The sequence below is a fragment of the Lissotriton vulgaris genome, chromosome 1_1 (assembly GCF_964263255.1).
Source record: "Lissotriton vulgaris chromosome 1_1, aLisVul1.2, whole genome shotgun sequence".
Taxonomy (NCBI): domain Eukaryota; kingdom Metazoa; phylum Chordata; class Amphibia; order Caudata; family Salamandridae; genus Lissotriton; species Lissotriton vulgaris.
In genome coordinates this window covers 1,846,030,017-1,846,057,179 of record NC_141685.1, presented here as the reverse complement: position 1 = coordinate 1,846,057,179, position 27,163 = coordinate 1,846,030,017, and the positions used below count along the sequence as shown (strand labels likewise).

At 43.5% G+C, this 27,163-nt stretch overlaps 1 protein-coding gene across 1 annotated transcript in view; it reads left to right on the top strand.

Moving 5' to 3' along the window:
- The window catches only part of LOC147751304 (uncharacterized), a 538,297-nt gene that overhangs the window by 27,574 nt on the left and 483,560 nt on the right, over nucleotides 1-27,163 (top strand). The window contains exon 2 of the mRNA XM_086938187.1: nucleotides 26,797-27,023. Within this exon, the coding sequence (XP_086794313.1) occupies nucleotides 26,799-27,023 (225 nt within the window). The 5' untranslated portion in view covers nucleotides 26,797-26,798. The remainder of the gene's footprint in view (nucleotides 1-26,796; nucleotides 27,024-27,163) is intronic.

The following is a 27,163-nucleotide window of genomic DNA, read 5'->3' as shown; positions in this document are numbered from 1 at the left end:
TAAACCAAACAAGACCAAAATTACAAAAATCCACAATACAGTAATAAAAATATGACTTTCAAAGGGTAGAAACAGTTCTGATCAAAGCAAATTGCAGATGCGACACGTTTTGCACAAACAAAAACTTTTGCTGGGAGGGTGATGCATCAGTTCATTATGCCCAGGGAAGGTGATAAGTTGGTTCCTTACTTCAGGGGAGGTGATGCGTTGGTGCATTAATGCCACGCAGGGGCGCTGATGCATTGATTCCTCACTGAAGGGGAGATGATGGGTCAATTTTTTACTGCGGCCCGGCGTTGTTGAAGGCGTGGCGAACAGGTGTGGTGCGCGAGGATCTGGGATGTGTCGGTTTCTCCAGCCATGGTCCCACAATGCTTTGGTTCTTGCAGCCGCACAGCAGGGCCTGCGTTGGAATTGGTGCAGTGATCTCGGACTTCGTAGATCGGTGCACTCGATGCGACGATTTCTTGAGCTGCTGGCAGGTGCTGCATCGGTTTCTTCAGCGATGCTCTCGGAAACAGCTGCGGTTGCTTTGCGCTTCTCTTAGTTGCGTTGCTTTTCCAGCTACCAATAGCAGGAACAACCTCCAGAGTACCAGAATAGCAGCAGGCACCTCTTGACAGGTCAGAACGCTCAGCAAGGAAGTTCAGGGGAGCTGGGGGTGAAGTCTTTGTATCCCTGAGACTTCAAAACAGGAGGCAAGCTATACTTCAAGCCCTTGGAGATCTTACTTAAGCAGGGGACATAGCACACAGCAAAGTCCTTGTCCTTTTCTTGGCAGAAACAGCCACTGCAGGCCAATCCCAGACAGCACACAGTAAAGTGGCAGCACTTCTTCTCAGTTTCTCCAGCTCTTCTCCTTGGCAAAGGTTTTTCTTGAATCCCAGAAGAAATCTAAAAGTCTGGGGTCTGGGGTCTGGGACCCACTTTTTATAGCACAAATTCCTCTGTTCTCTGGTGGCAGAGAAGTTCTTTGCCCAGCCAAAACCAGTTCTGTCCTCTCTGGTACAGCTTCCCGGCAGGAGGCGGAAACAGCATTGTCCAAGGCAGACCAAGCAATTCAGGTGTGAAAGAAATCTCCTCCCCCTACTGTGAATGCAGCCCAGGTCTATTCAGCCCAGCCCTGACAAACCCTGGAAAGGCAGGACACACCTCACCCCCAAGTGGCTGGCTGAACAGAATGCACACCCCCTGCCCCTGTCACTCTAAATCCAGACAGTCAATACACAAACCAAGCAGAGGCACACTGCTAAGCAAGAAAATACCTACTTTCTAAAAGTGGAATTATCAAACACAAAATGTAAAATCGACCTTACTAAAAGATGCTTCCTTAGATTCTAAGTTCAGACATAAACAACTTCACTTTCCTATCTTGTTTCCATGGGCAGTTATACTTATAAGAGGTTAGAAGTAAACTCAAAAGTCTATCCTATGGGACAGATGGCCTTTCAATAGTGAAAAACTATTGGCAGTAGTATTTCACTATCAGGGAATGTCACACACATCAGGGCATAGCCTACCTTTCCCATACACTGCACCCTGCCCACAGGGGTACCTTGCCTACCTTAGGGGTGACTCACATGTAAGAAAAGGAGAGGTTAGGGCCTAGCAAGTGGGTGCACTTGCCAGGTCGACATGGCAGTACTAGACTGCACACAGACACTGCATGACAGGCCTGCTTGTGTGGGTGGCACAATCAGTGCTGCAAACTCAATAGCAGCATTTGGTTTACAGGCCCTGGGTACACACACTGCACTGTACTAGGGACTTAACAGTAAAACAAATAGGCCAATTATGGAAACACTAATCCATGATAATAATTTACACAGAGAGCATATGCACTTTAGCACTAATCAGCAGTGGTAAAGTGCCCAGAGTCATAAAACCAACCAAAACAGGGTCACAAACGGGAGGCCAAAAAGCAAAAAGTCTGGGGATAAACCTGCTCAAAAAGCCAGGTCTAACACTAACAGTCATCCATTTACCCATACACTCTCATTACCCCACCGAGCAGACGGCCCTGAACATACGCTCACCCATTCTGGCATTCACCAACTCACTCATACTCATGTATGCACCTACTCATACATTGTCTTCTTACTACCCTCCCACTCATTCACCTAATTCACATTGCCTCACCCATTCACTTTTGTATTTTCAGTCAGTGAAATATGTTATTGAAGGCAGCAGGTTACATTTCAATCAAATCATGGTGTTTTAATGAGTTTTGTCTACTCACCTTATCATTCCCAGAGCCAACCCCTGAGTTACTCCCTCAACCACTCACTTGAGATCATTCACCGGTTTAACCTGCCCACATTCAACAATTCATTCCCTTCAACCCACCTTACATCATTCACCTACCCACTCATATTCACCCATTCGCATCAAGCTTGCCACTGTCAATCACGCAATTCTATATAACCAGTTGTTAAATTTACATATCCACTCAGTCAACCCCTACATTCAATGACTTGCCCAGTCAAACACACCAAACATCACTCCTTGAGTAACCAGCATAGCAGTTTCATTAATACAAAAAAATATACTTTTCAGCTTTGTTAGTGCTCGTTTTATTCTCCCTGCAGATTACATCTATATGTCCACTGTCACAACAATAACCACGTATAGGGCCTGATGACTGTGATTGATGGACTCACATATGCCTGACATCGCTGCGGTCTCGGGACCAACTGACCTCCGGTTGGCAGTCCTGACACTGCCATTACAATGCGAGGGCCCTCCAACCGGAGGAATGGGGGCCCAGCTATAGGGCCTCCCAAAAGTCGCTTTCCGACAGGCTTTCCATGTTGGAAAGCCCAACATGGAAAGCCTGTCAGAAACCGTCATCTTAATCCTGATGGCAGAAACGCCGTCCTCAGGGATTATGTTGGGGCCTCCGACTGTCCGGAATGACCATTTGGTTTCAATTCGGACCGCCTACATTGTTATTAGATTATCTTAATTGAAAGCAGCTGAGGCTTTTCGACCAAAATTATAATCGGCCCCTAAATCTGAAAGGGAGATAAAAAAAAACATGTATAGTTGTGACAGTAAAGTGTTTTTTTCTGACCCAAATGGTTCTGCAAAGGAGACAGCACACCAGTTACAAAGGGAAAGAAAAAGAGAGGAGAGTGAACAGATTTTTACTTTTTTCTCCCAACTTACTTGTGCAGTTTTTTTTCAGGCTGATGTTGATCTCGTCCTCTTGCTTGCAAAGATCGCACTCATCAGATTTGGATCTATCTAATCTTTACATATATGCTTGGCTTGAGTAGGAAACAGGAAAAAGACGTTACAGACAAACCTATTTTGTCAGTCTGTGGTGTCAGGGCACATTTAATTTAGTGTATTCACGGACAGGAAAAAAAAAATCTAGGCAACGTCACGGCGCTCTGCGCTTTGAGGAAAAAAAAGGGCTGTGCGTGTGTAAGCCCCCCTATTGCTGAATCAGTCACGTCCTGACAACAGCACAGGCCTTGTAAGAATTCCCAGTTAGGTGACTTTTGTTTTCATTTTATTTACTTAAGCTTTCATGATATACATAAAAGGAATGGGGGTGCAGTCCCTGAACCCATATACAGGAGCTGCTGATGCTTATAAGTCACCCCTAAAGTAGGCCCTAAGTGGTCAAAGGGCAGCATACATTGTACTTAAAAAGTTGGATATATGGGCTTAAGTTGTACATGTCTTACCAGTCAAAAACTCACTAAAGTCATTTTTCACTGTTGTAAGGGTAGCTCTCCTATAGACTAACACAGGGTTACCTTATTCCATTAAAAAACCCATATACAGGAGCTGCTGATGCTTATAAGTCACCCCTAAAGTAGGCCCTAAAAGGTCATATGGCAGCGTACATTGTACTTTAAAAATGTTGGATATATGGGCTTAAGTTGTACATGTCTTACCAGTCAAAAACTCCTCAAAGTCATTTTTCACTGTTGTAAGGGTAGCTCTCCTATAAACTAACACTGGGTTACCTTAATACATTCAAAAAGTGCTAACACCTGATTTGGAACTGACAGAGATATGCTGTTTAGACTCAAGTGAATTCAGATTTTAAGTTACAATTTTGAAAATGCCACTTTTAGAAAGTTGGCATTATCTTGCCAAAACCAACTGTGCCTTTCTACCAGTGCCCTGGGTCACATGACTGTGAATGGCTCTGCTGATGTGGGCTGTGTATTGCTTCAAGACACAGAGACAAAGGAAGTGTAGGTGTGAGAGGAGAGGGTATTCCTGACAGAATCGCTGGGTAGGAGCTGTGCCCTGCCCTGATTACATTTCAAAGGGCCCTGCCTGCAGCACACACACAGGAAGAATTGACCGGAACACATTTTGGGGGTAGGTCAGGGAATTCCCCCACACAAAGTCTGTCATCAGGTATAAAAAGAGGACCTTCAGAACCAGGTGCCAGAACACCTCTGGACCTGGGGAAGATTTTGAGGAAGGAATGCCATGCTGCCAGAAGGAATGCGGGCCACATGAACAGCCATTTAATTTTGCGACTCGCAAATAGCATTTTTTTTTGCGACTTGCAATTAGCGAGTTGCGAAATGAAATGTACAACCGTGTCTCAAACACTGTTTGCAATTCCTAAATGGGTCTCAAGGGACCTATCTCGTTAATATTCAGAAGGCAGGTCGCAATTTGAGACCCATTAGGAATGGGCCAGCACTCACAAGGATGGAGGCCTGCTGGAGCAAACATACCACCATATTTATGATTGCTTTTTCAATAACAGAGTTAAAGGAAAACGGGCTGCATTTAAAAAAAAAAAATGAAACATTTCTGTTTCATTTTTTAACAAAGGGGAATGGGTCCCCTGAGGACCTCTTACGGTTTGTGACTGGCTTATCACCTTCATGAAGTTGGTGGTAAACTGCGATTGTTTTGCGACCGCATTCAGTTTGCAAAACAATTGTACATCCCCCTAATATCAACTCGCAAACTCTATTTTGTGAGTTGGTAACAGGTTACCGACTTGCATAATAGGGTTGATATATGCTGTATGCCATTTTAGCGGTCCCAAATGGCCTGATTCACTGTTTGTGACCGCTAAAAGCTGCCAGGACTGCCCTGCTGCCTAAAGGATTGCGTTGCTGTCTGAAGGAGGAAGATTAGGCCTATTTGCCTTGATCACAGGCTACCCAGAGCCACCCCAAGGTTGAGTTGTCTGAGCTCCTGTTTGAGCTCAAGGGACACAACAAGCTTCCAAAAGCCTCCCTGCCACTGCCCAGCTGACCAGCCCCAACTGGACCTGCCTGAGCCCTGCTGCTGGTCTCTGCTGGAGTGATTCCTGATCCCCAAGAGGTGAACATCCTGAAGTCTGGGCTCCTCTCGACCTCCAAGTAACCTCTTTGCACTGAAAGTAGATTGCCCGTAATGACCACCAACGCAAAGTTCCAACCGGATATGCTCTTTGCACAGACAGTGACCATCTACAATAACTGACAATGCAAGACTTGCACTTTACGCAGACAGCAACCGTCCGCAATGATCAACCAACACAAAGCTCCTGCGACTAGCGGCTCTACGTGCTACATCAGCAATTGTCCAAGAAGCTTAGCTTACCATGTGTGGTGATAGTCTCCTCCTTACAGCCCCCACCCACGCAAACTGAACTCTTTGCACAGGACTTAAGAAGGTGACTCTTCATCGATATGAACCTGGCCCCTGTATCCGACCCACACTCGGTTGTAGTCAGCCTGAACTTGTGACTTTCTCCTGGTCTAGCTTGGCCCGATAACCACGAAGGTCTCTATGTGATTCTTGGTGCTATTTTTGCTAAAACTTTAAAAAATGAATATATACTGATTGGATTTTGTTAGCCATTTTATTTTAAGGGTGGGCGTACTTGGCGAAGTACCACTACGTGGAATTCTGTGGAGTTGAACAAAATGTCAGTGAACTCCGCTCCACAGCTCCACTTTGTCTTATCCCAATTAAGAAAATAGATACCTGACATACCTTTGATGAAAACAACAATGAACTCTATCTTTACATGCAAAAATGCATATAATAATCTCACAAAAATGAAAATACAGCAAGCCGTGAGAGAAGTGGTGATCCCTAACCTAGGTAGAGAACCAAGCAGATGCCTTGAACCCAAAGAGCACATCATGCTGAACGATTGGTGGTGGTCCTCCCATCCTTCTAGGACCACCCCAAGCACAGTTATAGGCAAAAACACAATCCCAACCAAAGGCCCTGCAAAGCATTATGGGACAAGATTCTAGAGTGCAGTGAATATTATAGCATTGAATAACAAAACATTCCTCAAGGGGCAGGCTCTCCTGGCTCAGTTGAGAGCTAATATTATAATATTCACTGCACTCTAGAATCTCGCCCCATAATGCTCTGCTGGGCCTTTGGTTGGCATTGTATTTTTGCCCATAACTTTGCTTGGGGTGGTCCTAGGAGGATGAGAACACCACCGAATCGTTCAGCATGATAGCTCTTTGTGTTCAAGGCATCTGCTGGACCCTCTCCCTAGGTTAAGGGAGACCCCAAAATCATTACCTCTCGCAATGCCTGATATTTTTCAAAGTTCACTTTTGTGAATTGGTTATATGCTTTCTAGCATGTAAAGGTAAAGTTGTTTTATCAAAGGGTTGTGGTACAGTAACTAACTCTGTTACGTGGTGGAGGCGGACTTTTTGCAAGAATTCTGTTTACGCAGTTAACAAATCTCCGCAACCTCTGCTAGCGGAGCGGATTTCATTGCCCATGGTTATTTTACTTATTAAAATGTTATGTTATGTTAAATGAATTTATTGAGCGCAACTAACACCATTAGGTTTCTTGGCGCTTGTGCTGAGGGAACAAAGAAAAGAGTGTGAAATTGACGACTAGTTATAGGACTCGGTGAAGAGGAAGGTTTTAAGGAGGGATCTGAACCTGGAGTATGGAGAAGGCAACCTAAGAGGAAGGGGAAGGGAATTCCGAAAAGATGGGGCTAGAAATGAAAACCTAAGGCCGCCGTGTTTCTTCCTCTTAAATCTGGGAACTGATAGCAAGGCCATCTGGGATGACCGAAGATTGCGAGGAGGAACATACGGGTGGAGAAGGGAAGAAATAAAAAGGGGGCCGTGGCCTGCAAGAGATTTTGAGATAATACAGCCAAGCTTGAATTTACAGCGAGCAGATACCGGGAGCCAATGGAGACTTTTTAAAAGGGGGCGAACATGTTGATCTCTAGGTTGGTGATAGATCAAGCGAGCGGCCTGATTCTGGATCAACTGAAGTCTCTTAAGCTGGTAATCAGGAATGCCCACATACAATGCGTTTGCGTAGTCAAGCCTAGACATGACTAACGCAAGCAAGGCCAAAGTAAGGGCCTCGGTAGTGAGTAGGCGGGAGATTTTACGAATTTTCCTGAGTTGGAAATGGCTAGAGGACACTACTGCGCTTATCTGGGGCGTCATAGAGAGATTGTTGCTAATGACGACTCCCAGGCTTTTGGCTGAATTAACAGGGCAAGGGGGACTGCCCAGACTTGCAGGCCAGAAGGAGGGTTGCCAAGGATTGGAGGGTCCGCCGACAAGAACCAGCTCGGTCTTGTCGGGGTTGAGCTTCAGGTGGTTTGAGCTCATCCAATTGCTAATGAAGCAGAGCGTGTTTTGAAAGGTGGTAATTGATTCGTCAGAGGAATCAATAGTAAAAACCAGTTGAATGTCATGCGCGTAATTAAACGCGGTGACACTAAACCCGCGGAGGGAACGTATTAACGGAGCCAGGTACAGATTAAAAAGGAGGGGGACAAAGAGGAGCCCTGCGAGATGCCGCAGGTCAGCTCGACCTGAGTAGCGGAGAACTGGGACAGCCTGACGGCTTGTTGACGCTTAGTCAAGAAGACTGAACCCAGTCCAGGGCGGTACCCTGGATGCCAGCCTCTCTGACACGGTCGACCAAAATATTATGGTCGACCGTATCAAAGGCGGCCGACAGATCCAGGAGAACCAGGGCCTGACAGGTGTTAGCGTCTGCCCCTCTGCGCAATTCCTCCATCACGGAGAGAATAACTGCTTCTGTGGAATGCGCAGGTCTGAACCCGGCCTGCGGGGGGTCCAAGACGCACAAATCCTCAACAAAAGTGCTGAGGGTTTGAGTTACATGCGACTCCAGAACTTTACTGAGGAAAGGGAGAAGAGATATAGGGCGATAGTTGCTCATGATGGAGGGGTCTGCCGAGGGTTTTTTCAAGATGGCAACCACCTCGGCCTGTTTGAAGGAACAAGGAACCTCCCCAGTGGTCAGAGAGTTGTTTAAGAGGGCCAGGGGGGGTTCAGGACAGGAAGTGAAAGCTTCCCGAAGGGCCGTGGGGGGGCAGCAGTCGCCAGGAGAACCAGAAGAGACTTTGTGCAAAAGTGAGAGAAAGTTGACTTTCGAGATAGGGGGAATCTGGGTTAAAGTATGAGGGTTGAGATGATGACAAGAAGCACTAGGCGGAGAGGGGGCTAGCGGGGCTTGGACGGAAATGCTGGTTTTGATCTTGACAATCTTTTCCACAAAGAATTGGTTCAGGGAATCACATAGGGACTGGGAGGGGAGGGGCGCAATAGTGACTCTCACCGGATTAGACAGTTCCTCGACAATAGAGAATATATCCTTGGACTTATTAGAGGAGTCCAGAATTCTATTGGAGAAATAGAGAGATTTAGCCGAAGTTATGGCTGACTTATACTCTCTCAGCAGAGAGGAGAATATCTCTTTAGTCTCAGGGGAGTACCCCCGGCGCCAGCGCCGTTCTGCCTGACGAAGACCAAGTTTTTGGGCTCTGAGGTCCTCGGTGAACCACCTTTGGGCATCATGACTGCGCCTCGCTCTGACTAGTTTTAAGGGTGCCTCCAAGTCAGCGGCAGAGGTAAGCCAGCGAGTGAGACCCTGTGTCTGGGAATCGATAGAGATAAGAGGTCCAATAATGGGTGGAACAGATGAACTAAGGTGGGAGGTGAATTTGTTTAAGTCAGCCTTGTTCCAGTTGCGTGCCAAGAAGTTGGTTTCTCGGACCGTGGTAACAGGGGAGGGCATAGCTAAAGTAAAAGTAATTAAAAAATGGTCTGACCAAAGGCAGGGAAGAATAAGGGGTGCAGAGATGTCCAGGCACTTCATTTTTTTTTATCTGTCTGAGATTCTTCTTGTGTTGTGATATTACTGTCTATGTGCAGTATAAATACTCTATTTATTGTATCTAAGTTAAGCCTGACTGCCTTGTGCCAAGCTACCAGAGAGTTAAGAACCGGTTAATATAGTGACATTTTGGGACTCACCCTAAAGAAGATTGTTTATATTTGAGTGGGGCTTTCACCCCTCTCAACTAATACCCCAATTTCTTAAAGAAACCCTTAAAACTCCATGACTCACTGTGCACACCATGTACATGGTCCACTTCCCTACACCTACCAACCCTGCTGGCACCAATGCACCCCTCTGCCACACCACAGACCCTACTTTTTGCCCTGTGGGAAAATGTTTCTGAGTACCCATGTTTGCAAGCAACTAATTTTTGAAGCTCTTCATCGAGAGGGTTACACAGTGTGTAGTTTCGTATTTTATTTTGATTTGAAAAATATAAAATATACAGATGCGCAAACAAGGTAATTCAGTTTAATTACTCCCATGGATGTCCGCCCATGTACATGATGCCACAGATTTGTTTACAAACATAGTATTGCAATATAACCATAACAAATCTTTAATAAGCGATTAACTGTCAATAAATTTGAAATGGTGATGCATATCATTTTTGTAAAATACTAAAGGCGTTGTTTTGAGTTTGGCTGATTCTTTGTCTTACAAACTTGTGGTTTCATTGCCCATTTCGAGGTTGTGCAACTGCAGGGATTTCACCGGCGGAGCCTCTGCTGGCTGTAAACTGATGGCCCGTCTGCCCCTGGGCCAACTAGTCACAGTGACGGGAACCCCGCCATGCTTGATGCATGGCAACAATCACTAGATTTGTGTGCCCTGGGGCACAACGCAAGGCAGTTAATGATCCCAGTGCACATGCTGTGTGTCAAGACCAGTGATTTTTTTTGTTGCTTTGGGAGTTTGTGTTTGAAAAACAAAAATGTTTGCCAAGGAGGTGCTACAAACTTGGCACCAACTCACTCTTCAGCCTTCAGAGCGAGCACTGAATGTTTAGCTATTCCCACCAGGCAAGTGGAATATCTAAATGGGGCGGGTGGTCCCCTGCTAAGGGAACATGGGCTAGAGCCTCTTCTGACCTGAGAGGCCCCCAGGCCACCCACCAGGGTCTAAATGACAGGTTGCCAGTTTCTCAAAGGATTTTGTGCACAGCAACTTGCTTCCACAAGCTATTTCTTATTCTAAAATCCCACACCCTGATGTATTGAATAGGGATAAGTTTTAGTGGACTTTTTAAAGCCCAAACAACATTTACAACGGTGGAAATCAGACGTATGGAGGGTTTTCTGCCCTTGTATATTAAGGGTTAAGAATGTGAAAGGGTCCATGAAAAGTGGCCCCGCAAAAACAGTTTTTAGGCATTCAAAAACATTTTTTTCCGGCAGTTTTGCACCTTACAAAGAAAAAACGACACGCCCATTTAGTTACTGGGGCTGTACATGTATGAGTTGATTTCTCCATGGACAAAACTTTTATTTTGCCGTCATTTAAAAAAAGAAAATAAATTGCTTTTGCAAATTTCCTGACATCGAGGGCCAGACGTATGCCTGGAAATGCACAACTTCAGTACATTTCTCTGTTTTAGTGAATCGGCTTACTATGCACATATATTTCAATTTCATGGACATCGATTCACCAGAATCCTAGGGGTGGCAGAAGTGACTTCACATGCCCTTTGACACCTATGTGACATGACAGGAAGTGACATCGCATGACCTGTAACTAGGTGACATCATAGGAATTGGCATCAATTGACCTTTGATTCTGGAGTGTTGTAGAATAACCTTTGACTTGGTGACATTACAGGTAGTGACATCATTTGACATTCGATAACCCAGTGAATATACTGCTGTGGGGCAACTTTGAACTTATCGCCATAGGCCTGGCCTTTGGCAGCTGCAAGACAGAGTTAGTGCTGTGACAATGTGCCTATTGAATTACTTCCTTCTGGTCCTGACACTGTGTGACCATTTCTATGCTCCCTCATGCCGTTCTCTCACCCAGAATTACAGATTTCTCTAACCTCTAACGCTTTTAGCCTCTGCAATGTGGGTTTGTTTTGAAACCAAGCTCTTCCAGGCAATGGACAACTAAGGTCTACAAGGTGTAGGGGCCATACTAGTAGACATAATGGAGTGCTTGGTCTGGGAAAACTAAAGGGCGATTTACTACGTTTCCACTTAGTACAGTAACCAAAGTTGCTGCGTTATTTGGAAAGGAGACCGCACAACAACACTCAGCACTATATCTACCAATTTGGTGCTATTGTTTCTCCTCTGGTGCTTACATACCTTATGCTGCGTGGCACCAATGCACCCACCATAGTGCAAGACCGAGTGCTTGATGTCTTCCAGCACAGAATTTCATGCTGTGACAAAGTATAACACTTTGCCAATTTGTAAGTGTGCTGTATGGTGCAGCACACATGCAAGGTCTGAAAGTTATGAAGAAAATAGATATTTTCTCCAACTTTATGCCTGCCTCGAGGAGGCGCCATAATGGTCTGATTTGACAGCACAGCTGTCAGCAAATAATGATGTGAATATCTCTAGAGAGGGTCTTTGGCTCAGCCCATATGTTAGGAGTCGGGAGTAGATGTTTTAATTGGGCAGACGTTGTGTGTTTCCACACAAAAAAGTGCTTGCCCTCCCCACAGCTGTGATCTTTTTGTTTAATTATCCAGCTGCCTAAGCTTCAACTTCAGGGGTACACACGTGACATCAGAATGCTATTAAAGTGCATTGGATAACTAGATCATTCTTGTTGTTTTTCTCTGACAGCAGAACAGATGGAAGGAGGACAGTCATTGGCCTACATAGAGTTTTAGGTCTGGCTTGACAGTTCAACTTTGTCCTGACCTTTTAACCGACACCAATATTCGTCTACAGTTCTTTGCTTCCACACAAAGACCTATCCTTTCCCATGGCATTTATTTGTAATGCTTTACATTACCATCCCACATTCCGTTAAAGCTAGACCTATTGGCATTGCCAATGCTTGTTTGTTTTATGCAAAATCCATTCTACCAAAGTTGATAGATGGGGATTAGCACCAAAATCCATGGGTGGGGGCATGAGAATGTTCATGTACCACCCATGAAATGTCTCTGTGAAACTAAGTAGGGCATAGTGCTACTTTGTTACTTTAGGGCTATTTTTCCAATGCAATTCTGTATTTGCATAAGAAAATAAACTCCAAAACAACACTTTGCATCAGGTTTGCATCACTTTTAGGATGCAAGTCAAACGCAAAGTGTTTGCAAATCTGCACCGTAAACTCAGGATGTGAAACGTAACACAATTGGGTGTATCATACCGATACATTTGAAATCCTACCCAAAGTAAACCTCTTTTTAGCAACCTTGGAATTACCCAAAGATTGAGGAAAGAAATACAAAGTTTCTAAACCTATGCCTTGCAATATGCATGCAGTGCTTTGGAGCCAGTTCATAGCTCAATGTGCTATATTAGAAGGATTCCAGCTTATGAGCTCTAAGTAACAAAAGGATCTCTGACAAAAGCAGTAACGCACTGAGCTATCTATAAAAAAATATACAAATCTATGGCCTGCATGTTGTGCTTAGCAACACCATCTATGCTACTTCACCATGAATGAAAACTGTGGCAGGAAGACAAAGATTTATGTAGGTTACTTTTATCTTGCTTTAAACTGCCAGGCACAGGGCGTACACTGGAGCTTGGTGCCTGGTGCGACTGTAGCACCTCCCCAAAGTTAGCCCTGCTGCTTAGTCCCCATTTAAACAGTTTCAGTATATCAATTAATGTGCATAAATAACCACTGCCCCTTCCCCTTCAAATCCCTTATAATAAGTTGGGCGCACTTTTTTAACTCTGACCCCACCATGCAACTTGGATTACTAAAGCATTCAAAAGTTATGAGAACAGTACACAGCTGTCTACTAGCCTCATGTAGTGTGTGACAACTTCAGCAAGGCATGCATTGTAGGATGTTGTGGTCAGGAACTTTTAGCTTCACCCTTAACATCTTAACCACTGTTGTAAAAATGCCACCGTACAAAATGCAATTGGCTAAAAACATACACGTCTGATAATTTTACCCATGCCATGGGACTACTTGGAAGCTATTTAACCATATGTATATACACTGATATAATGCTTTAATTAATCTCTGCATGTCAATTGTTAAAATCTTTGGCTGCTCCACTCGACAGCTAATAAATAACGTATAATGTCACTCCTATCTGCTGCTTGCCTTTCATTCCCTGTCTGAGCTTGCCTCTAGCTATTGCACTGTATAGTGGCAAGTCTTCGTCTCAGCTTTTGTGCTGTACACCTGGAATGTTTTTCAATATCATGCGCTCTGGAGGATCATGAAATTCAGACGTGCCTCTGGAGTTAGGAGCGTGTGCTCCTCCCCTTCAAATGTAATACAGTAGCCATGCCACCATTCCATTAAAAAAAAGTTTTAAACCAATGCTCACTCATGGATTTCAGGGCTCACAAACTTTTTTGTGCTGTGTGGCACCAATACAGTGAGCCTACATAGTACAGAGCAGTTCCGTTCTAGTTCTTGTTGCAAGGAAACACGTCTGCAGATCCGTACAAATTGCAACAGTTCAAATTAAGTTGAAATTGTGCACTGTCTCTATCAAGCCCAGTTTCAGACCTTATAACATATCCTCTTTCCTTACAAATAGATAGAAAAGAAGAAGAAACAAGATCAGATTTTGAGCTAAAGATATGTAACACGTAATAATGAATATTTCATAGAATGCAGGAATGCAAACATAAAAGAATTTCAGAATAAGATGAAACGCACAAAAACAAATGGAAAGAACAACTACAATCAAGAAAATGTAGTAAAAACAAAGCACGAACACCATCCCTCATTTTCCAAGGGAACAGCAAAATCAAGAAAACATGTGCCTAAACCAGAAATAACAAAGCACATACCGTACTAGTACACCTGACATCAAGGCAAATAGAAAGTAAGGTGAAATGGCGAAAACAGCTAACCAGCGCCAACCAGAATATGCCAAAAGATGGAACTAAGCATAAATTAAAGTACATTGGCATCTGTGATATTAAGAACCTTCACATTAAAACAATATGAAAACACGCTGCAACAGAGTTAGAAATATGTATATATCTTAACTATGCTTTGAAATATGACTAAATCTTAACTGTGGGAAATAGACACTGGAAACTGAATAAAGCGGCAGAAGAAATGAAGAGAGGAAATGCCAACAGTAAAGGAAAACAAGCATTTGCAATGCAATAGGTCTCGCATTAATTAAGTTTGAGCTATTGGCATTGCTAAATATTGCAACACCAATTGCAACAAAAGTCTATAAATTGTAGGCCAAAAAAATTTGTATTTGTTTTTGTAGCAATGGTGGCATGCTGCGCTTTAGATGAATATGTTTAAAAGTAAAGTGTGCCATACTGCGATTGCTACAATAGTTAATTGTAGATGCCTTAACAATTGATTTTTGCACTGATGGCTGGTGGTGTGTGTGCCTGTAGAAATTGTGCACTGATGGCTGGTGGTGTGTGTGCTTGGTGGAAGTGTGTACTGCTGGCTGGTGTTGCGTGTGCCTGGTGGAAGCGTGCACTGACGGCTGGTGGTGTGTGCCTGGTGAAAGCATGCACTGATGGCTGGTGGAGCGTGTGTGCCTGGAGAAAGCGTGCACTGACTGCTGGTAGTGGTATGTGGGTGCCGGGTAAAAGCGTCCACTGACGGCTGGTGATGTGTGTGTGCCTGGTGAAAGCGTGCACTGACGTCTGGTAGCGTGTGCCTGGTGGAAGCGTGCACTGACGTCTGGTGGTGTTTGTGCCCGGTGAAAGCGTGCACTGACGGCTGGTGGTATTTGTGCCCGGTGAAAGTGTGCACGGACGATTGATGGTGTCGGTGTCTGGTGAAAGTGTGCACTGACGGTGTGGTTGTGTGGTTGTGTGCGTGTGGTTGTGTGTGAGGTTCTGTGTGTTTGTGGCTGTGTGTGAGGTTGTGTGTGTGTATGTGTGTGTGTGTGTGTGGTTGTGTGTGCGGTTGTGTGTGTGGTTGTGTGTGTGGTTGTGGGTGTGTAGTGGGTGTGTGGACAATACTATTCCAGATACACTGTATCAGAGTGCACAGATATACTGCACTGCTTTAGTCTCACTGCACAGATGTACAATACTATTCCAGATACACTGTATCAAAGTGCACAGATATACTGCACTACTTTAGTCTCACTGCACAGATGTACAATGCTATTCCAGATACACTGTATCAAAGTGCACAGATGCACTGCACTACTTTAGTCTCCCTGCGCAGATGGACAATACTATTCCAGCTACACTTCATCAAAGTACACAGATATACTGCACTACTTTAGTCTCCCTGTGCAGATGGACAATACTATTCCAGCTACACTGTATCAAAGTGCCCAGATATACTACACTACTTTAGTCTCAATGCACAGATGTACAATGCTATTCCAGAAACACTGTATCAGAGTGCCCGGATATACTGCACTACTTTAGTCTCACTGCACAGATGTACAATGCTATTTGAGATACACTGTATCAAAGTGCCCAGATATACTGCACTACTTTAGCCTCACTGCCCAGATGTACAATGCTATTTGAGATACACTGTATAAAAGTGCCCAGATATACTGCACTACTTTAGTCTCACTGCACAGATGTACAATGCTATTTGAGATACCCTGTATCAAAGTGCCCAGACATACTGCACTACTTTAGTCTCACTGCACAGATGTACAATGCTATTTGAGATACCCTGTATCAAAGGGCCCAGATATACTGCACTTCTTTAGTCTTCCTGCGCAGATGAACAATACTATTCCAGATACACTTTACCAAAGTGCCCAGATATACTGCACTACTTTAGTCTCACTGCACAGATGTACAATGCTATTTGAGATACCCTGTATCAAAGTGCCCAGACATACTGCACTACTTTAGTCTCACTGCACAGATGTACAATGCTATTTGAGATACCCTGTATCAAAGGGCCCAGATATACTGCACTTCTTTAGTCTTCCTGCGCAGATGAACAATACTATTCCAGATACACTTTACCAAAGTGCCCAGATATACTGCACTACTTTAGTCTCAATGCACAGATGTACAATGCTATTCCAGATACACTGTATCAGAGTGCACAAATATACTGCACTACCTTGGTCTCACTGCATCAATATGCATGTTTTTTGGTTTATTTATAATGCATTTAGGGTGCATTGATTAAACTAGTAACATCCATCACACTGCAGGGATATACAGTGTAATATCACATGAGTTACAGTACGGCTCACTGCACATATGTACAATACTGTTCCTGTTACACTGCAGTCAAGTAATATCAATAAACATTTTTTTGTATTACTACTATTGTTTTTACAAAAAATGTACCTCCATACAGCACACTGCAGGGACACACTGTGCAACATCGCATCAGTTACAATACCTGTCACTGCACAGATGTACAATACTGTGGCGGTTATATTGCATTCCACCACAGGGTACACAATACTGCTTCCCTCACACTACATCACTCCAAGCAGATGGACGAGAAATCTTTGATTACACTGCGACCAATTTCACTATCAAGAACACCACTCCTGTTACATTTCATACCTCAGAGAAGGGTATATTTCATCACACTGCACATATATACAGTATTACTTTGGTGGTACTGCAACGGAGTGCAGCTAATAAATACTGATTCACGTACAGTACACCATGCTGCATGGATATGATCCGCTGGTGCAGTGCATACATCACATTACGCAGTTATACACGACTGCTTGAGGCACTGCATCCATCTGCAGCTATGCCATACTGCTTCGTCACACTGCATAGCTTTGGACACTTCTGAACTACACTGCACCATAATGTACAGATGTACAACGGTGTTTCTGCGGCCCTGCATCAGAGTGCACAGATAAACAATGCTGCTTCGTTGCACTGCATCACACTGCATAGACATGAAACGCCTCTGCACTACACTGCATCATGTCGCACAGATACACAGCCCTACAGTACATCACACCATTGTTTCGGTTACCCTGCACCACATGGCGGGGATCATTAACCCGAACCCACGGCACTGCATCACACACTGCAAAGTTATGACATTCTGCATCACAATGCACTTCAGTTACACTGCAACAGTTGGACTACTGAACTATAAAGTGGCACTTCGTGTAAAAATAAACAACATTTAAGGCGTCAGTTGATCATAATCCGCACAGACAAACATGCAAAAATAAGCACACCCAAATTACCATCCATCTCAGAACCTCTACACACGGTTTTTGAATGAATTATTTCATTTAATTATGACTCATACAGGTCAAAATGAAGTTGACGGCTGTTTAAACCAAAAGCTTATATTTAAAACTAACAATTTGAATAATTTTGCTCCACTCTGAACACTGATAACACGAACATACATTGAGCAAAGGACACATCCTTAGAAGTAAAATAAATAAATAAATAAAGGCCCAATGGAAATCCCAAAGGAAGGAAATATGTGAAGGCACAATGATCTCAAATCAAATGGCGGCATTGCGTTTTTTTTTTTTTTTTACAAAATGAAGAAAATGATATGAGTCAGAGAACTAAAAACTGGAATTAGAAGACACGAACAGAGATAACAAAAGAAGAGGAGCTAGTAAAAACGCACACACACACCTACCTGCGGGGCAGGGCGGAGGGGCAAACGCTGCCTGGAGAACGGCTAAGAGCACACGACTGCAGCCCACAACACCAACGAACTAAGCATGACGCACTGCAAAACAGAGCTTCATGGAAAACCGCCCAGCTCTAACCCCACGCAAACCTTCTCGACAAGTTGGGGCAACTCTGAACGCCTGTACCCTCTCGATGAGTCGGGCAGTGCTGTTTCAAACTGTCCTATAATGTTTAGGAGTCGTGTGTACGGATGCCGTCTCTACATGTTTGATTACGCATCTTTCGTAACTTTTTTTCCCTTTCTTTTTTCATCACTGACAGGATGTTGCGCAGGAAGGGGTTCCTCAGACCTCTCAAGGAATCGGACAGAGAGGCTGATAAAGGAACCGGGAAACAGATAAAAACAAGCATTGGCCACGCAGCAGTAAAGCTGCACGGCCGTGAAAGGATCATCTGCATATTAAAAAAAAGGCATCCTGCAACTAACATAACCAGCACCCCCACTCTCCTATCTCCTCCACCGCCCAGGAACTCACAGGAATGACGGCACAAGCGAAACCAAAAAAAAAACGGGGCAGGAACAGGATATTGAATCCTGCCCCTCCAGGACTCCCTGACCTGCCTCATGGTTGCCAAGGCAATATTTCTGAAAATATTGTCGTGCTACCGTAAGGCAGGTCATGGAGTCCTCGAGAGGTGGGATCCAGAGCAGACAAATCTGCTAAACAGGAGCTTTTTCCAATGGCAGGCCTCCATTTCGAGAGGCCTGCCAATGGAAAAAAGGGGCGTGGCTTCATGCCATACTGAAATCCCTGCTCACAATATCTCTTTGCCCCTGCAGCAGGGCATGCCCTGCAATGCAGGCTTCGACCTAAAAAGAATAATGTCCAATAGTGATAGAATATCTCATCTGTAATGAAAACAAAGAACAACAACAAGAAAGGTAGTCACCATAGTCTGCGGGGAAAAAGTGCTCTTAGCAAGACGAAATTCTTCAAGGTACTTTCTCTATTTAAAATGTTGGCGACCGGAGTCCTTGCATATCGGATAGACATTAAAAGTGAAGTTCCGTGTTCCGGGATGAAGAGACAGTCAATCATTAAAATGGCGTCACATAATTGACGGCGCACAGAGTGGCTCACACCAAGTCATGGCAGCCAAGCATCCAACTGCAGTACAAAATACTCAGAGTGATGCGTTGTGAAGAATCCCATGACAGTGGAAGGCTCAAGAAAAGAATTCTATGACGGTGGAAGGCACGCGGTAAGGTCGCATGCAGAAAGAAACTTGCGCTGTTTATTTTTTAAATGGTAACTGTTAAACAGCTCGTAGAGCAGTAGCCAAAAATGTCCCAAGTATCCAAAGTGGCCTAAGATTTCAACAGCAGGAGTGGCCCATACATAAACTTGTACCAGCTATAAAGGAAAAGCATCAAAAAAAGTACATAAGGCTTGTGTTTGGCATGGCATACTGAGTTAGAATACACGAAGAACACAAGTGTAGAATAAATTCAGCTAAGCAGAAAAAGGAACAGGGAGAAGTCATCTCACAAAGGTTGTAGAGTGAACTCTGGCATGCCCGAGTTGTGGCTGACCAGACTGTAACGGTCACTGGTGGGACTGGGGCTGCTGAGTTCTGAAGTAGTAACTGGTGAATCCCTGAAATTACTGTATATTATGTAGGTTCATCAGTTGCAGAAATAAACTATGCATCGTAGTCAGAATAAGAAGTAGAAAACATACAGGTTCATAATCCAATAAAGCTTGGGTTTCTTTAAAGTTGCTGAATTATTAATTCAGATAATTGCAGAGAAGCATTCCTTGAAGATGAAGCAGGTTTATAGTTCAATCATATAGTAAGTTTCCAAGAGTTCAAAGACCAGATCGTCGCCAAAATGTAGAAAGTAAACACCTCACAGGAGTCCAGGTAGTTGTTCCAAGTGAGAATCATTATTCAGGTTGAAGTACAAAGGTGGTAATTAGGTAGGTCAGGGTAGTAGGTAGGCCAAGATGAAAGATGGTATGAAGGCCCCACCAGGAGCTGTATCATTGCACTCAGCCAGGAGTCAACTGTCCCAGATCAGTCACACCACATCCCGTTACATCAATGAACATTCTAAGTATTCCTAGGCTGAACATGACAAGAAGACAGGGTGGAAAGAAGGAAGAGTAGGAAAAACCTTATCACACTTTCCAAAACAGCAAATGCATAATCTATCGTTTTCCAGATTGGATTTTTGTAGTTCTCGTATCATTTTATTTCTTAAAATGTACTGTATTTGGGTTTTTTTCTGGGGGGGGCTGCCCGCAGCACGCATCATCGCTGGCTGTGCACATGCTGAATGCTTTTGATGTGACTATCTGAGTGCACTAGAACTGATGGACCCTTTATGATACAATCTTTTTGTGTATTATTTCAGATCTATTGCCTGTGTCTCAGTATACCACAAGTTGTGGTTCTTTTACGATAGAATTTTTACTGTATTATTTCACATCTACTGTCCCTATCTTACTGCAGCACAAACTATTGACCTTTTTATTATTGAATTTTCTGTGTGTGATCCAATGATTACTGTTGTAGTTGATGCTAGCAGGAACCATTCCCTGAGGGCTGGTTTACACTCACCCCACACGCATCCAGCACAGATATCACTGGATATGTGACCCTGGTAATAAAAAGGAGTCGAGTGTCCGTGTCTGTACCCACTTCCACTAATTATCTGTGTCTGTGTGTTCATTATCTATGTATGATACTGCCCCTGGGCCGTACCACATTACATGTGCTGTGGCCAGCGTATGCAACCATGTTACCTCTGGCAGAGGGGAACACTTTGGTTATGTAACTTTTAGGTGCATGACTATCACAGGTGGAAGGCTACTTTACAGACCATGAATATTGATGAAGATGATGGTTGCATGTTGTGTGTAGTGTAAGATATGTGTACATAGCAAAAAGTTTTCAAAAAACTCTCTAAGCAGAGGTGTGTCTCATCAAATGCTGTAGAGAGAATGACTAAAATGGGTGGCGTTCTCAAACTGCTACAATGGGAAATATTATGAACTAATCAAATGCTTTTCTTTAAGGTCACATGCGTGCAAAGAGACCGCACCTGATGTGATTTTGAGAACATATATTTACTATAATATACGTTTATTACAGTTAGAAATATATAAATGTTTAAAATATTTTAGATTATCGCTTGCTCTCATATACACTTTAAAGTTATTTAGATATAGTTTTGAGACATAAAAAACAATATGAGGGAATGGCGTACCCGGACGACACCATACGTCTATGACATAACACAGGGCCTGGCAGCGTGCACTCGTTGCATACGCAACGCACAGCGGGGGCGACCCCATGTTATGTTATGTTATGTTATGTTATGTTATTTAAAATTTATAGAGCGCACATACGCCCAAGAGCTTCTTGGCGCTGAAGAGAGATAAAAAAACATAACAAAAGAGATACCAGCAAGAGTCACTATTTCAAATAGGCCTGTGTAAAAAGGTAGGTCTTAAATGCCTTTCTAAAGGCAAGGAGATCCTTGCTCTGTCTAAGGGTCAAAGGTAAAGAATTCCACAAGGAGGCTGCTAAAAAGTGAAAACAGCTGCCTCCCTGTCGCTTTTTCTTAAACCGGGGTACCTCAAGTAGATCTTTGTGGGCTGATCTCAAGCTACGTGAGGGGATGTATCTCCCAATCAATTGCCTGATGAACAGGGGGCCCTTGGCTTGCAAAGCCTTAAAAATGATGCACCAGGCTTTGAATGCGGCTCTCTGAGCCACAGGTAGCCAATGCAAATTCTCTAGCCCTAATTTAATCGATTCCCACTTAGGTACTTTACAGATCAATCTAGCAGCTTGATTCTGCAGGTATTGCAGTCTTCTAAGTTGACCTACAGGTAGGCCCAGGTAGAGACTGTTTGAGAAATCAATGTGGGAAAGGACTAGGGCCGTGACTACCTGAATCAGGGCAGAGTGGGTAAGGAGGTGTGCAATTTTTCTTAATTGAAAAAATCCAGAAGAAACAACAGTTCCAATCTGGGATTTTAAGGCAAGGTCCTCATTGATGGTCACTCCCAAACTTTTTACTGTTTGAGATTTTTTTGGGGGGAGACCCATGTCAGAAGGCCAGAAGTGAGGGCTCCAACTAATTTCACTCTTCCCGGGCAAAATCAGTTCAGTTTTCCCCGGGTTTAATTTGAGGTGATTTAAAGACATCCAGCTCTGAATTAAGGTCATAGTTGCCTGAAAATCCTCTACAGCATTAAGTGAATTTAGTACAAAAACTAACTGCAAGTCATCTGCATAGTTGTATACAGTGACTTTGTGCTCTCTTAAAGAAAACAAAAGGGGCCGCATATATAAATTAAATAGTAAAGGAGACAAGGAAGAGCCTTGAGGGACCCCACAAAAAGAATTAATTTTAGGAGCTGTAAAAGACCCTAGCCGGACAGACTGGGTGCGTTCAGATATGAACGATTTCAGCCAGGCCAAGGCACAATCTCTAAGGCCGGCCTGTTCGACACGGTTGACCAGAATGGAATAGTCAACCGTGTCGAATGCTGCGGACAGATCAAGAAGCACCAAAGCTTGGTGTAGATTTTTGTCGGCGTTGGACCTCAAGGTGTTCTGAACGGCCAATATTACTGCCTCAGTAGAATGACCAGGCCGGAATCCTGCTTGGTTAGGTTGTAAATAGCCAGAATCTTCAACAAAGTTTGAAAGGCTGTTGGTTACCTGAGCCTCGAAAATCTTGGATAGATAGGGCAGAAGGGATATAGGCCGATAATTAGTGAGGTCAAGAGGGTCAATGCCAGGTTTCTTAGTGAGGGGGATCAACAAGGCCTGCTTGAAACTGCTGGGAACTGTCCCGGATGTAAGGGAATTGTTAAGCAATGGTATCATGCTGTTAGGGATGGCCCGGCCAATTTCCCTCATGATTTGAGGGGGGCAGACATCCATGGGAGATCCTGATTTGACTCTGGTCAATAAGTCTAAAAAAACTTTTAAGTCAATGGGAGGAAAAGAATGTAGTGTTGAAGGATTAAAAAAAATATCATCCACAGGGGCGCAGACTGGAAGTATGGATATATTCTGTTTAATCAATAGTATCTTTTCACTGAAAAAGTCATTCAAGGATTTACAGAGTAGTTGTGAGGGGACTACCGGAGGAGAGGTTCTGTCGTCATTACATAATTTGTTCACAATTCTGAAAATTTCTTTCGACTTGTTGGTAGAATTTAGAATTTTTGTTGAGAAATAAGCAGTCTTATGATTATGTAAAATGTTTTGGTATGCTTTCCTAGCTAAGCAGTAGGTAGCCCTAGCTTGTGGGCAATATTTAGATCGCCATATTCTTTCCTGTTGCCTCACTTCCAATTTTAATTTTTTTAGCTCAGGTGTGAACCATTTGTGTGCGTCCGAGCTTCTGGAGCTACAAAGACGGGTAGAAGGGGCATACATATTAATGGCTGTAGTTAGCCATTCTTTAAACCTGAGGTCAGCTACCTCCACATTAGTACTCTGTAGGGGAAGGGAAGTATTTAAAAAGTTTAAAAAAGCTGACATATCCATGGAAGTCCATTTTCGAGTGGTCATACTGGTTTGCAGCTTAAATTGAATAGTTTTATCTAAATGAAAAGAGAAACTTATGCTAGAGTGGTCAGACCAGCTACAAGGTTTTATAACAATAGAATATACTGGTAAGTTCGAGGACCAGATTTGATCGAGACTATGACCATTCTGATGAGTCTCGGTGTAAATGTGTTGTGTCAAGTTAATGTCATTAAAAAGGTCCTTCATCTCTGCTGCTTGAGGATCTAACAATGTGTTATCAAAGCAAAAATTCAAGTCCCCAACCAAAAGTAGTTTGGAGTGGTTTGTAACCCGCAGAGCCAATTGCTCAGCTAGAATTGAAGGAAATGTGGCCATAGTTTGAGGTGGACGATACAGTAGCACCAATACAAGTGTTCCATTAGGAGTGTCTAATTTAGCAACTATATTTTCTGTATTGGGCAGAGATAAAGATGATAATTGTCTAAGCTGATGTTTTTTACTAACAATGATGGCCACTCCTCCCCCAGTTTTCCCTCCCGGACGTATTGCTGATAGAATATAATAGTCTGCTGGTAAAGCAGCTAAAATGTCCGGTAAAGAATCCGGGGTGAGCCAGGTTTCGGTCAATAACAACATATCTGGTTTTGTGTCAGTTAGTAGCAGAAAGATGTCCGTCTGACCCCATACATACATGACGTAACGCGCCGCTTGATACTGCGTACCCGTCGCATACCAAAGTAGCAGCTGGCGCGACCTCATACGTATATGTTGTTACGCGGGACACTGTGCCACAAACCCGTTGGATACGAAATGTGCATCATTTACGAATTTAGCAATATGGCGGATAGGATTCGCATGCTGAAGGAGCTTGATACACTACCATTACGGGACTCTAGTTTTCTCAACAACAACAAAAAAATGATATACATATTTTTTTTGAAGATATAAAACATTACATAATTTTTAAAGTAAAAATAAAGGATAGTAGAGTTCCAAAATATTATTTAAAAAAATAGAAAAAATATGTTTTCTACATATTAAAATATGAAATCAACATTTATAAAACTTTTGAAATTCACTGAAAAAACCATAGGTTTTACAGCCGTTATAGTTAGGAATTAGCATTTAAAAAACGTTTGAAATTCACTAAAAAAAACTTAGGTTTCAGGGGCGTTATAGTTAGTTGGACATTTGACTCATATAAAACCAGAGAAATTCGCCCGTTAAAGTTAGTTGAGCTAATTATAACTTGCGCGCCTGCAATGCACTGCTGATGACGTCACATATTACATCACTCATGACATGGTCAGTTCCGCAGGTTCCAAGTCCTGATGTGTAGGCAGGTTAGGGGATAGGGTCAAGGTCTGGTCAATGGCCAATTTTTGTCCCAGAGAAGTAAAACAGCGTGTAGGGGGCCACTATGGAAGCCATCTTGGGGTCAGGCAGGGGACTGTACTGTACACTGCTATACTGGTGGCCATCCTAAGGTCAGGCATCTGGCAGTTAAAGACAATATCCAGGACAACGGCCTCCAGAGAATAACAAATCCAGCGTGCAGACACCATCACAGGCCCAGACATGCACAAGCACACACAAATGTGAACAAACACTCTCATATGCGCACTGACACACACACACAAGCACATTGACAGAAAACAAGCACACATAAAATCCCATGCACTCATACAAAAAAAACAAAATACATGCACACTCAGACATCATCACTATAGAGCACGGCTTGTCACCCGTGAGAGTATCAAGGCACGTGTTGCAGATCTCAGTCGAATAGCCAGGTCTTGAGCACCTACCTGAAGTCGGTCCATGAGGATGTGGTGCGGAGGTGGAGGGGGAGGGTGTTCTAGGATTTTGCTGCAAGATGGGCGAAGGAGAGTCCTACGGCGCTTCAGCAGCGCTGGCGAGGTATCTGGGTGAGGTGTGTGGAGCTAAGGTTCTTGGGGGCAGGTGTGGAAGTGCAGGCGGTTGTTCATGTAGGTAGGTTCCTGGTTGTGGAGGCCTTTGTAGGCGTGGGTCAGGACCTTGAAAGGGCCTCTCTTCTGGACCAGGAACAAGTGGAGGTCTTTCAGGTGTTGGGTGATGTGTATTCTCTTAGGCAGGTTGAGTTTCCGTCTGACGGCTGTGCTCTGTATCTTCTGGAGTTTTTGAATTGGTTGGGTAGTGGTGCCTGCATAGAGTGCATTGCCATAGTCCAGTCGGCTGATGATGAGGGTCTGCGTTACCATATTCCTGGTTCTGATGGGGAGCCACATGAGGATTTTGCTGAGAGTGTGGAAACAGGCTGAGGAGAGAGCGTTAACCTGATATTTCATGGAGAAATCGCTGTCAAGGATGATACAGAGGTTGCAGTCATGGTGTTTTGGTGGGGGGGTGGGTCTGAGTTCTGATGGCCACCACGAGTCATTCCAGATGACGGTGTGCCCTGCAAAGTAGACATCAATGTAACTTCACTTTTTTGAGGCATGCTGCATGTACAGAGATATGTGCAATCTTTACAGGTTATTATTCACATCTATCAAATCCCTTGAAGCTTATGCATTGTTGACACAAAGACCTGGGTCCCATAGATTGAGGTGACCAGACATAAATTCATTTGACTCCATGAGGGAAGACAAATTGGTGTCAAATTTAGGGTAATACAGTGCATATGGCTCCTGAGAGTCCTTGGTGATCTATGTTCCTGAGGTTATGTAGGTTGAATAACAGCTTCTTAACTGGTGGAATGTGGTTTGGGCGAACCAAGATAATGTTCAAAAACAACTTGGCCCTGTCAGCTGATCAGGAACTATGCAACCAAGATTGCTTGTAATTTTCAAGGTATTCTGGAAGCAGAAACACATTATTCCATAAAGGACTCAAAAGTTAAGCGATGAGGGAAAATATGTTGTTTCTCGTTCTCAAACTGGTTATAACCCAAAGAATGATAGAATGAAGGCAAGTTGAGATTTGGCACATCTCTCAGAATGGGCTATCTGACATGCAAGGTCATCTAATAACACCTAGTAAACCATAGTTTTTCTATGCACTTTGTAAAAATGTGGGGCCATTCATTGGGCCTTTGTAACAAAGAGTTATAGGCCGGTAATGGAATGAACTTTAAGTGAAGAGGACCGCTTCATCCTATCATGAAAAAATAAGTTAACCAATGACCACCCTGCTGTAGAACCTATTACAGCACCGAACATCCAACTAAATGCAATTCTTTCCCTGTGGAGATATCCTATACCATGAACATTTCACTCTCATGCAAACCTTTGTCTGCCAAAACCATGGTGGCAGACTTCTACAACGTTGTTCTGTGACTGTAGGATTGTTTTGTTCATATTGAAATGTTTTGAAAACTCAATGAAGGTAAGAAAAAAAAATCTATTTTCTTTTTTTTAACCAGAAATGGGAAGTGGGGCCTCCAACAATATTTTAAACGTGGTTCCCATTGATAACCAGAATACTAGCAGCATCAATACTTCCAATCACTCAAAGGGAAATTCACCATCAAAGAGCCTCAGAGACACTTCACCAAGACACCCAGTTCTGCCGGCTGGACTCCCAGGCGATGAAGCAGATGATGAAATTGAGCATCTACTACAAGAGACCAGGAGAAAATTTGATGACAATGTAAGTTGGAAATGTAAAATTATGATTGCTGAGTTCTTGTACATATCTGTTTCTTCAATCTGGACAATTAGAAAGATTCTGAATAGACCCTCATGTATCAAGAAGGCTCTCTTGAAAAACAAAGGTTCATGTGGACAATG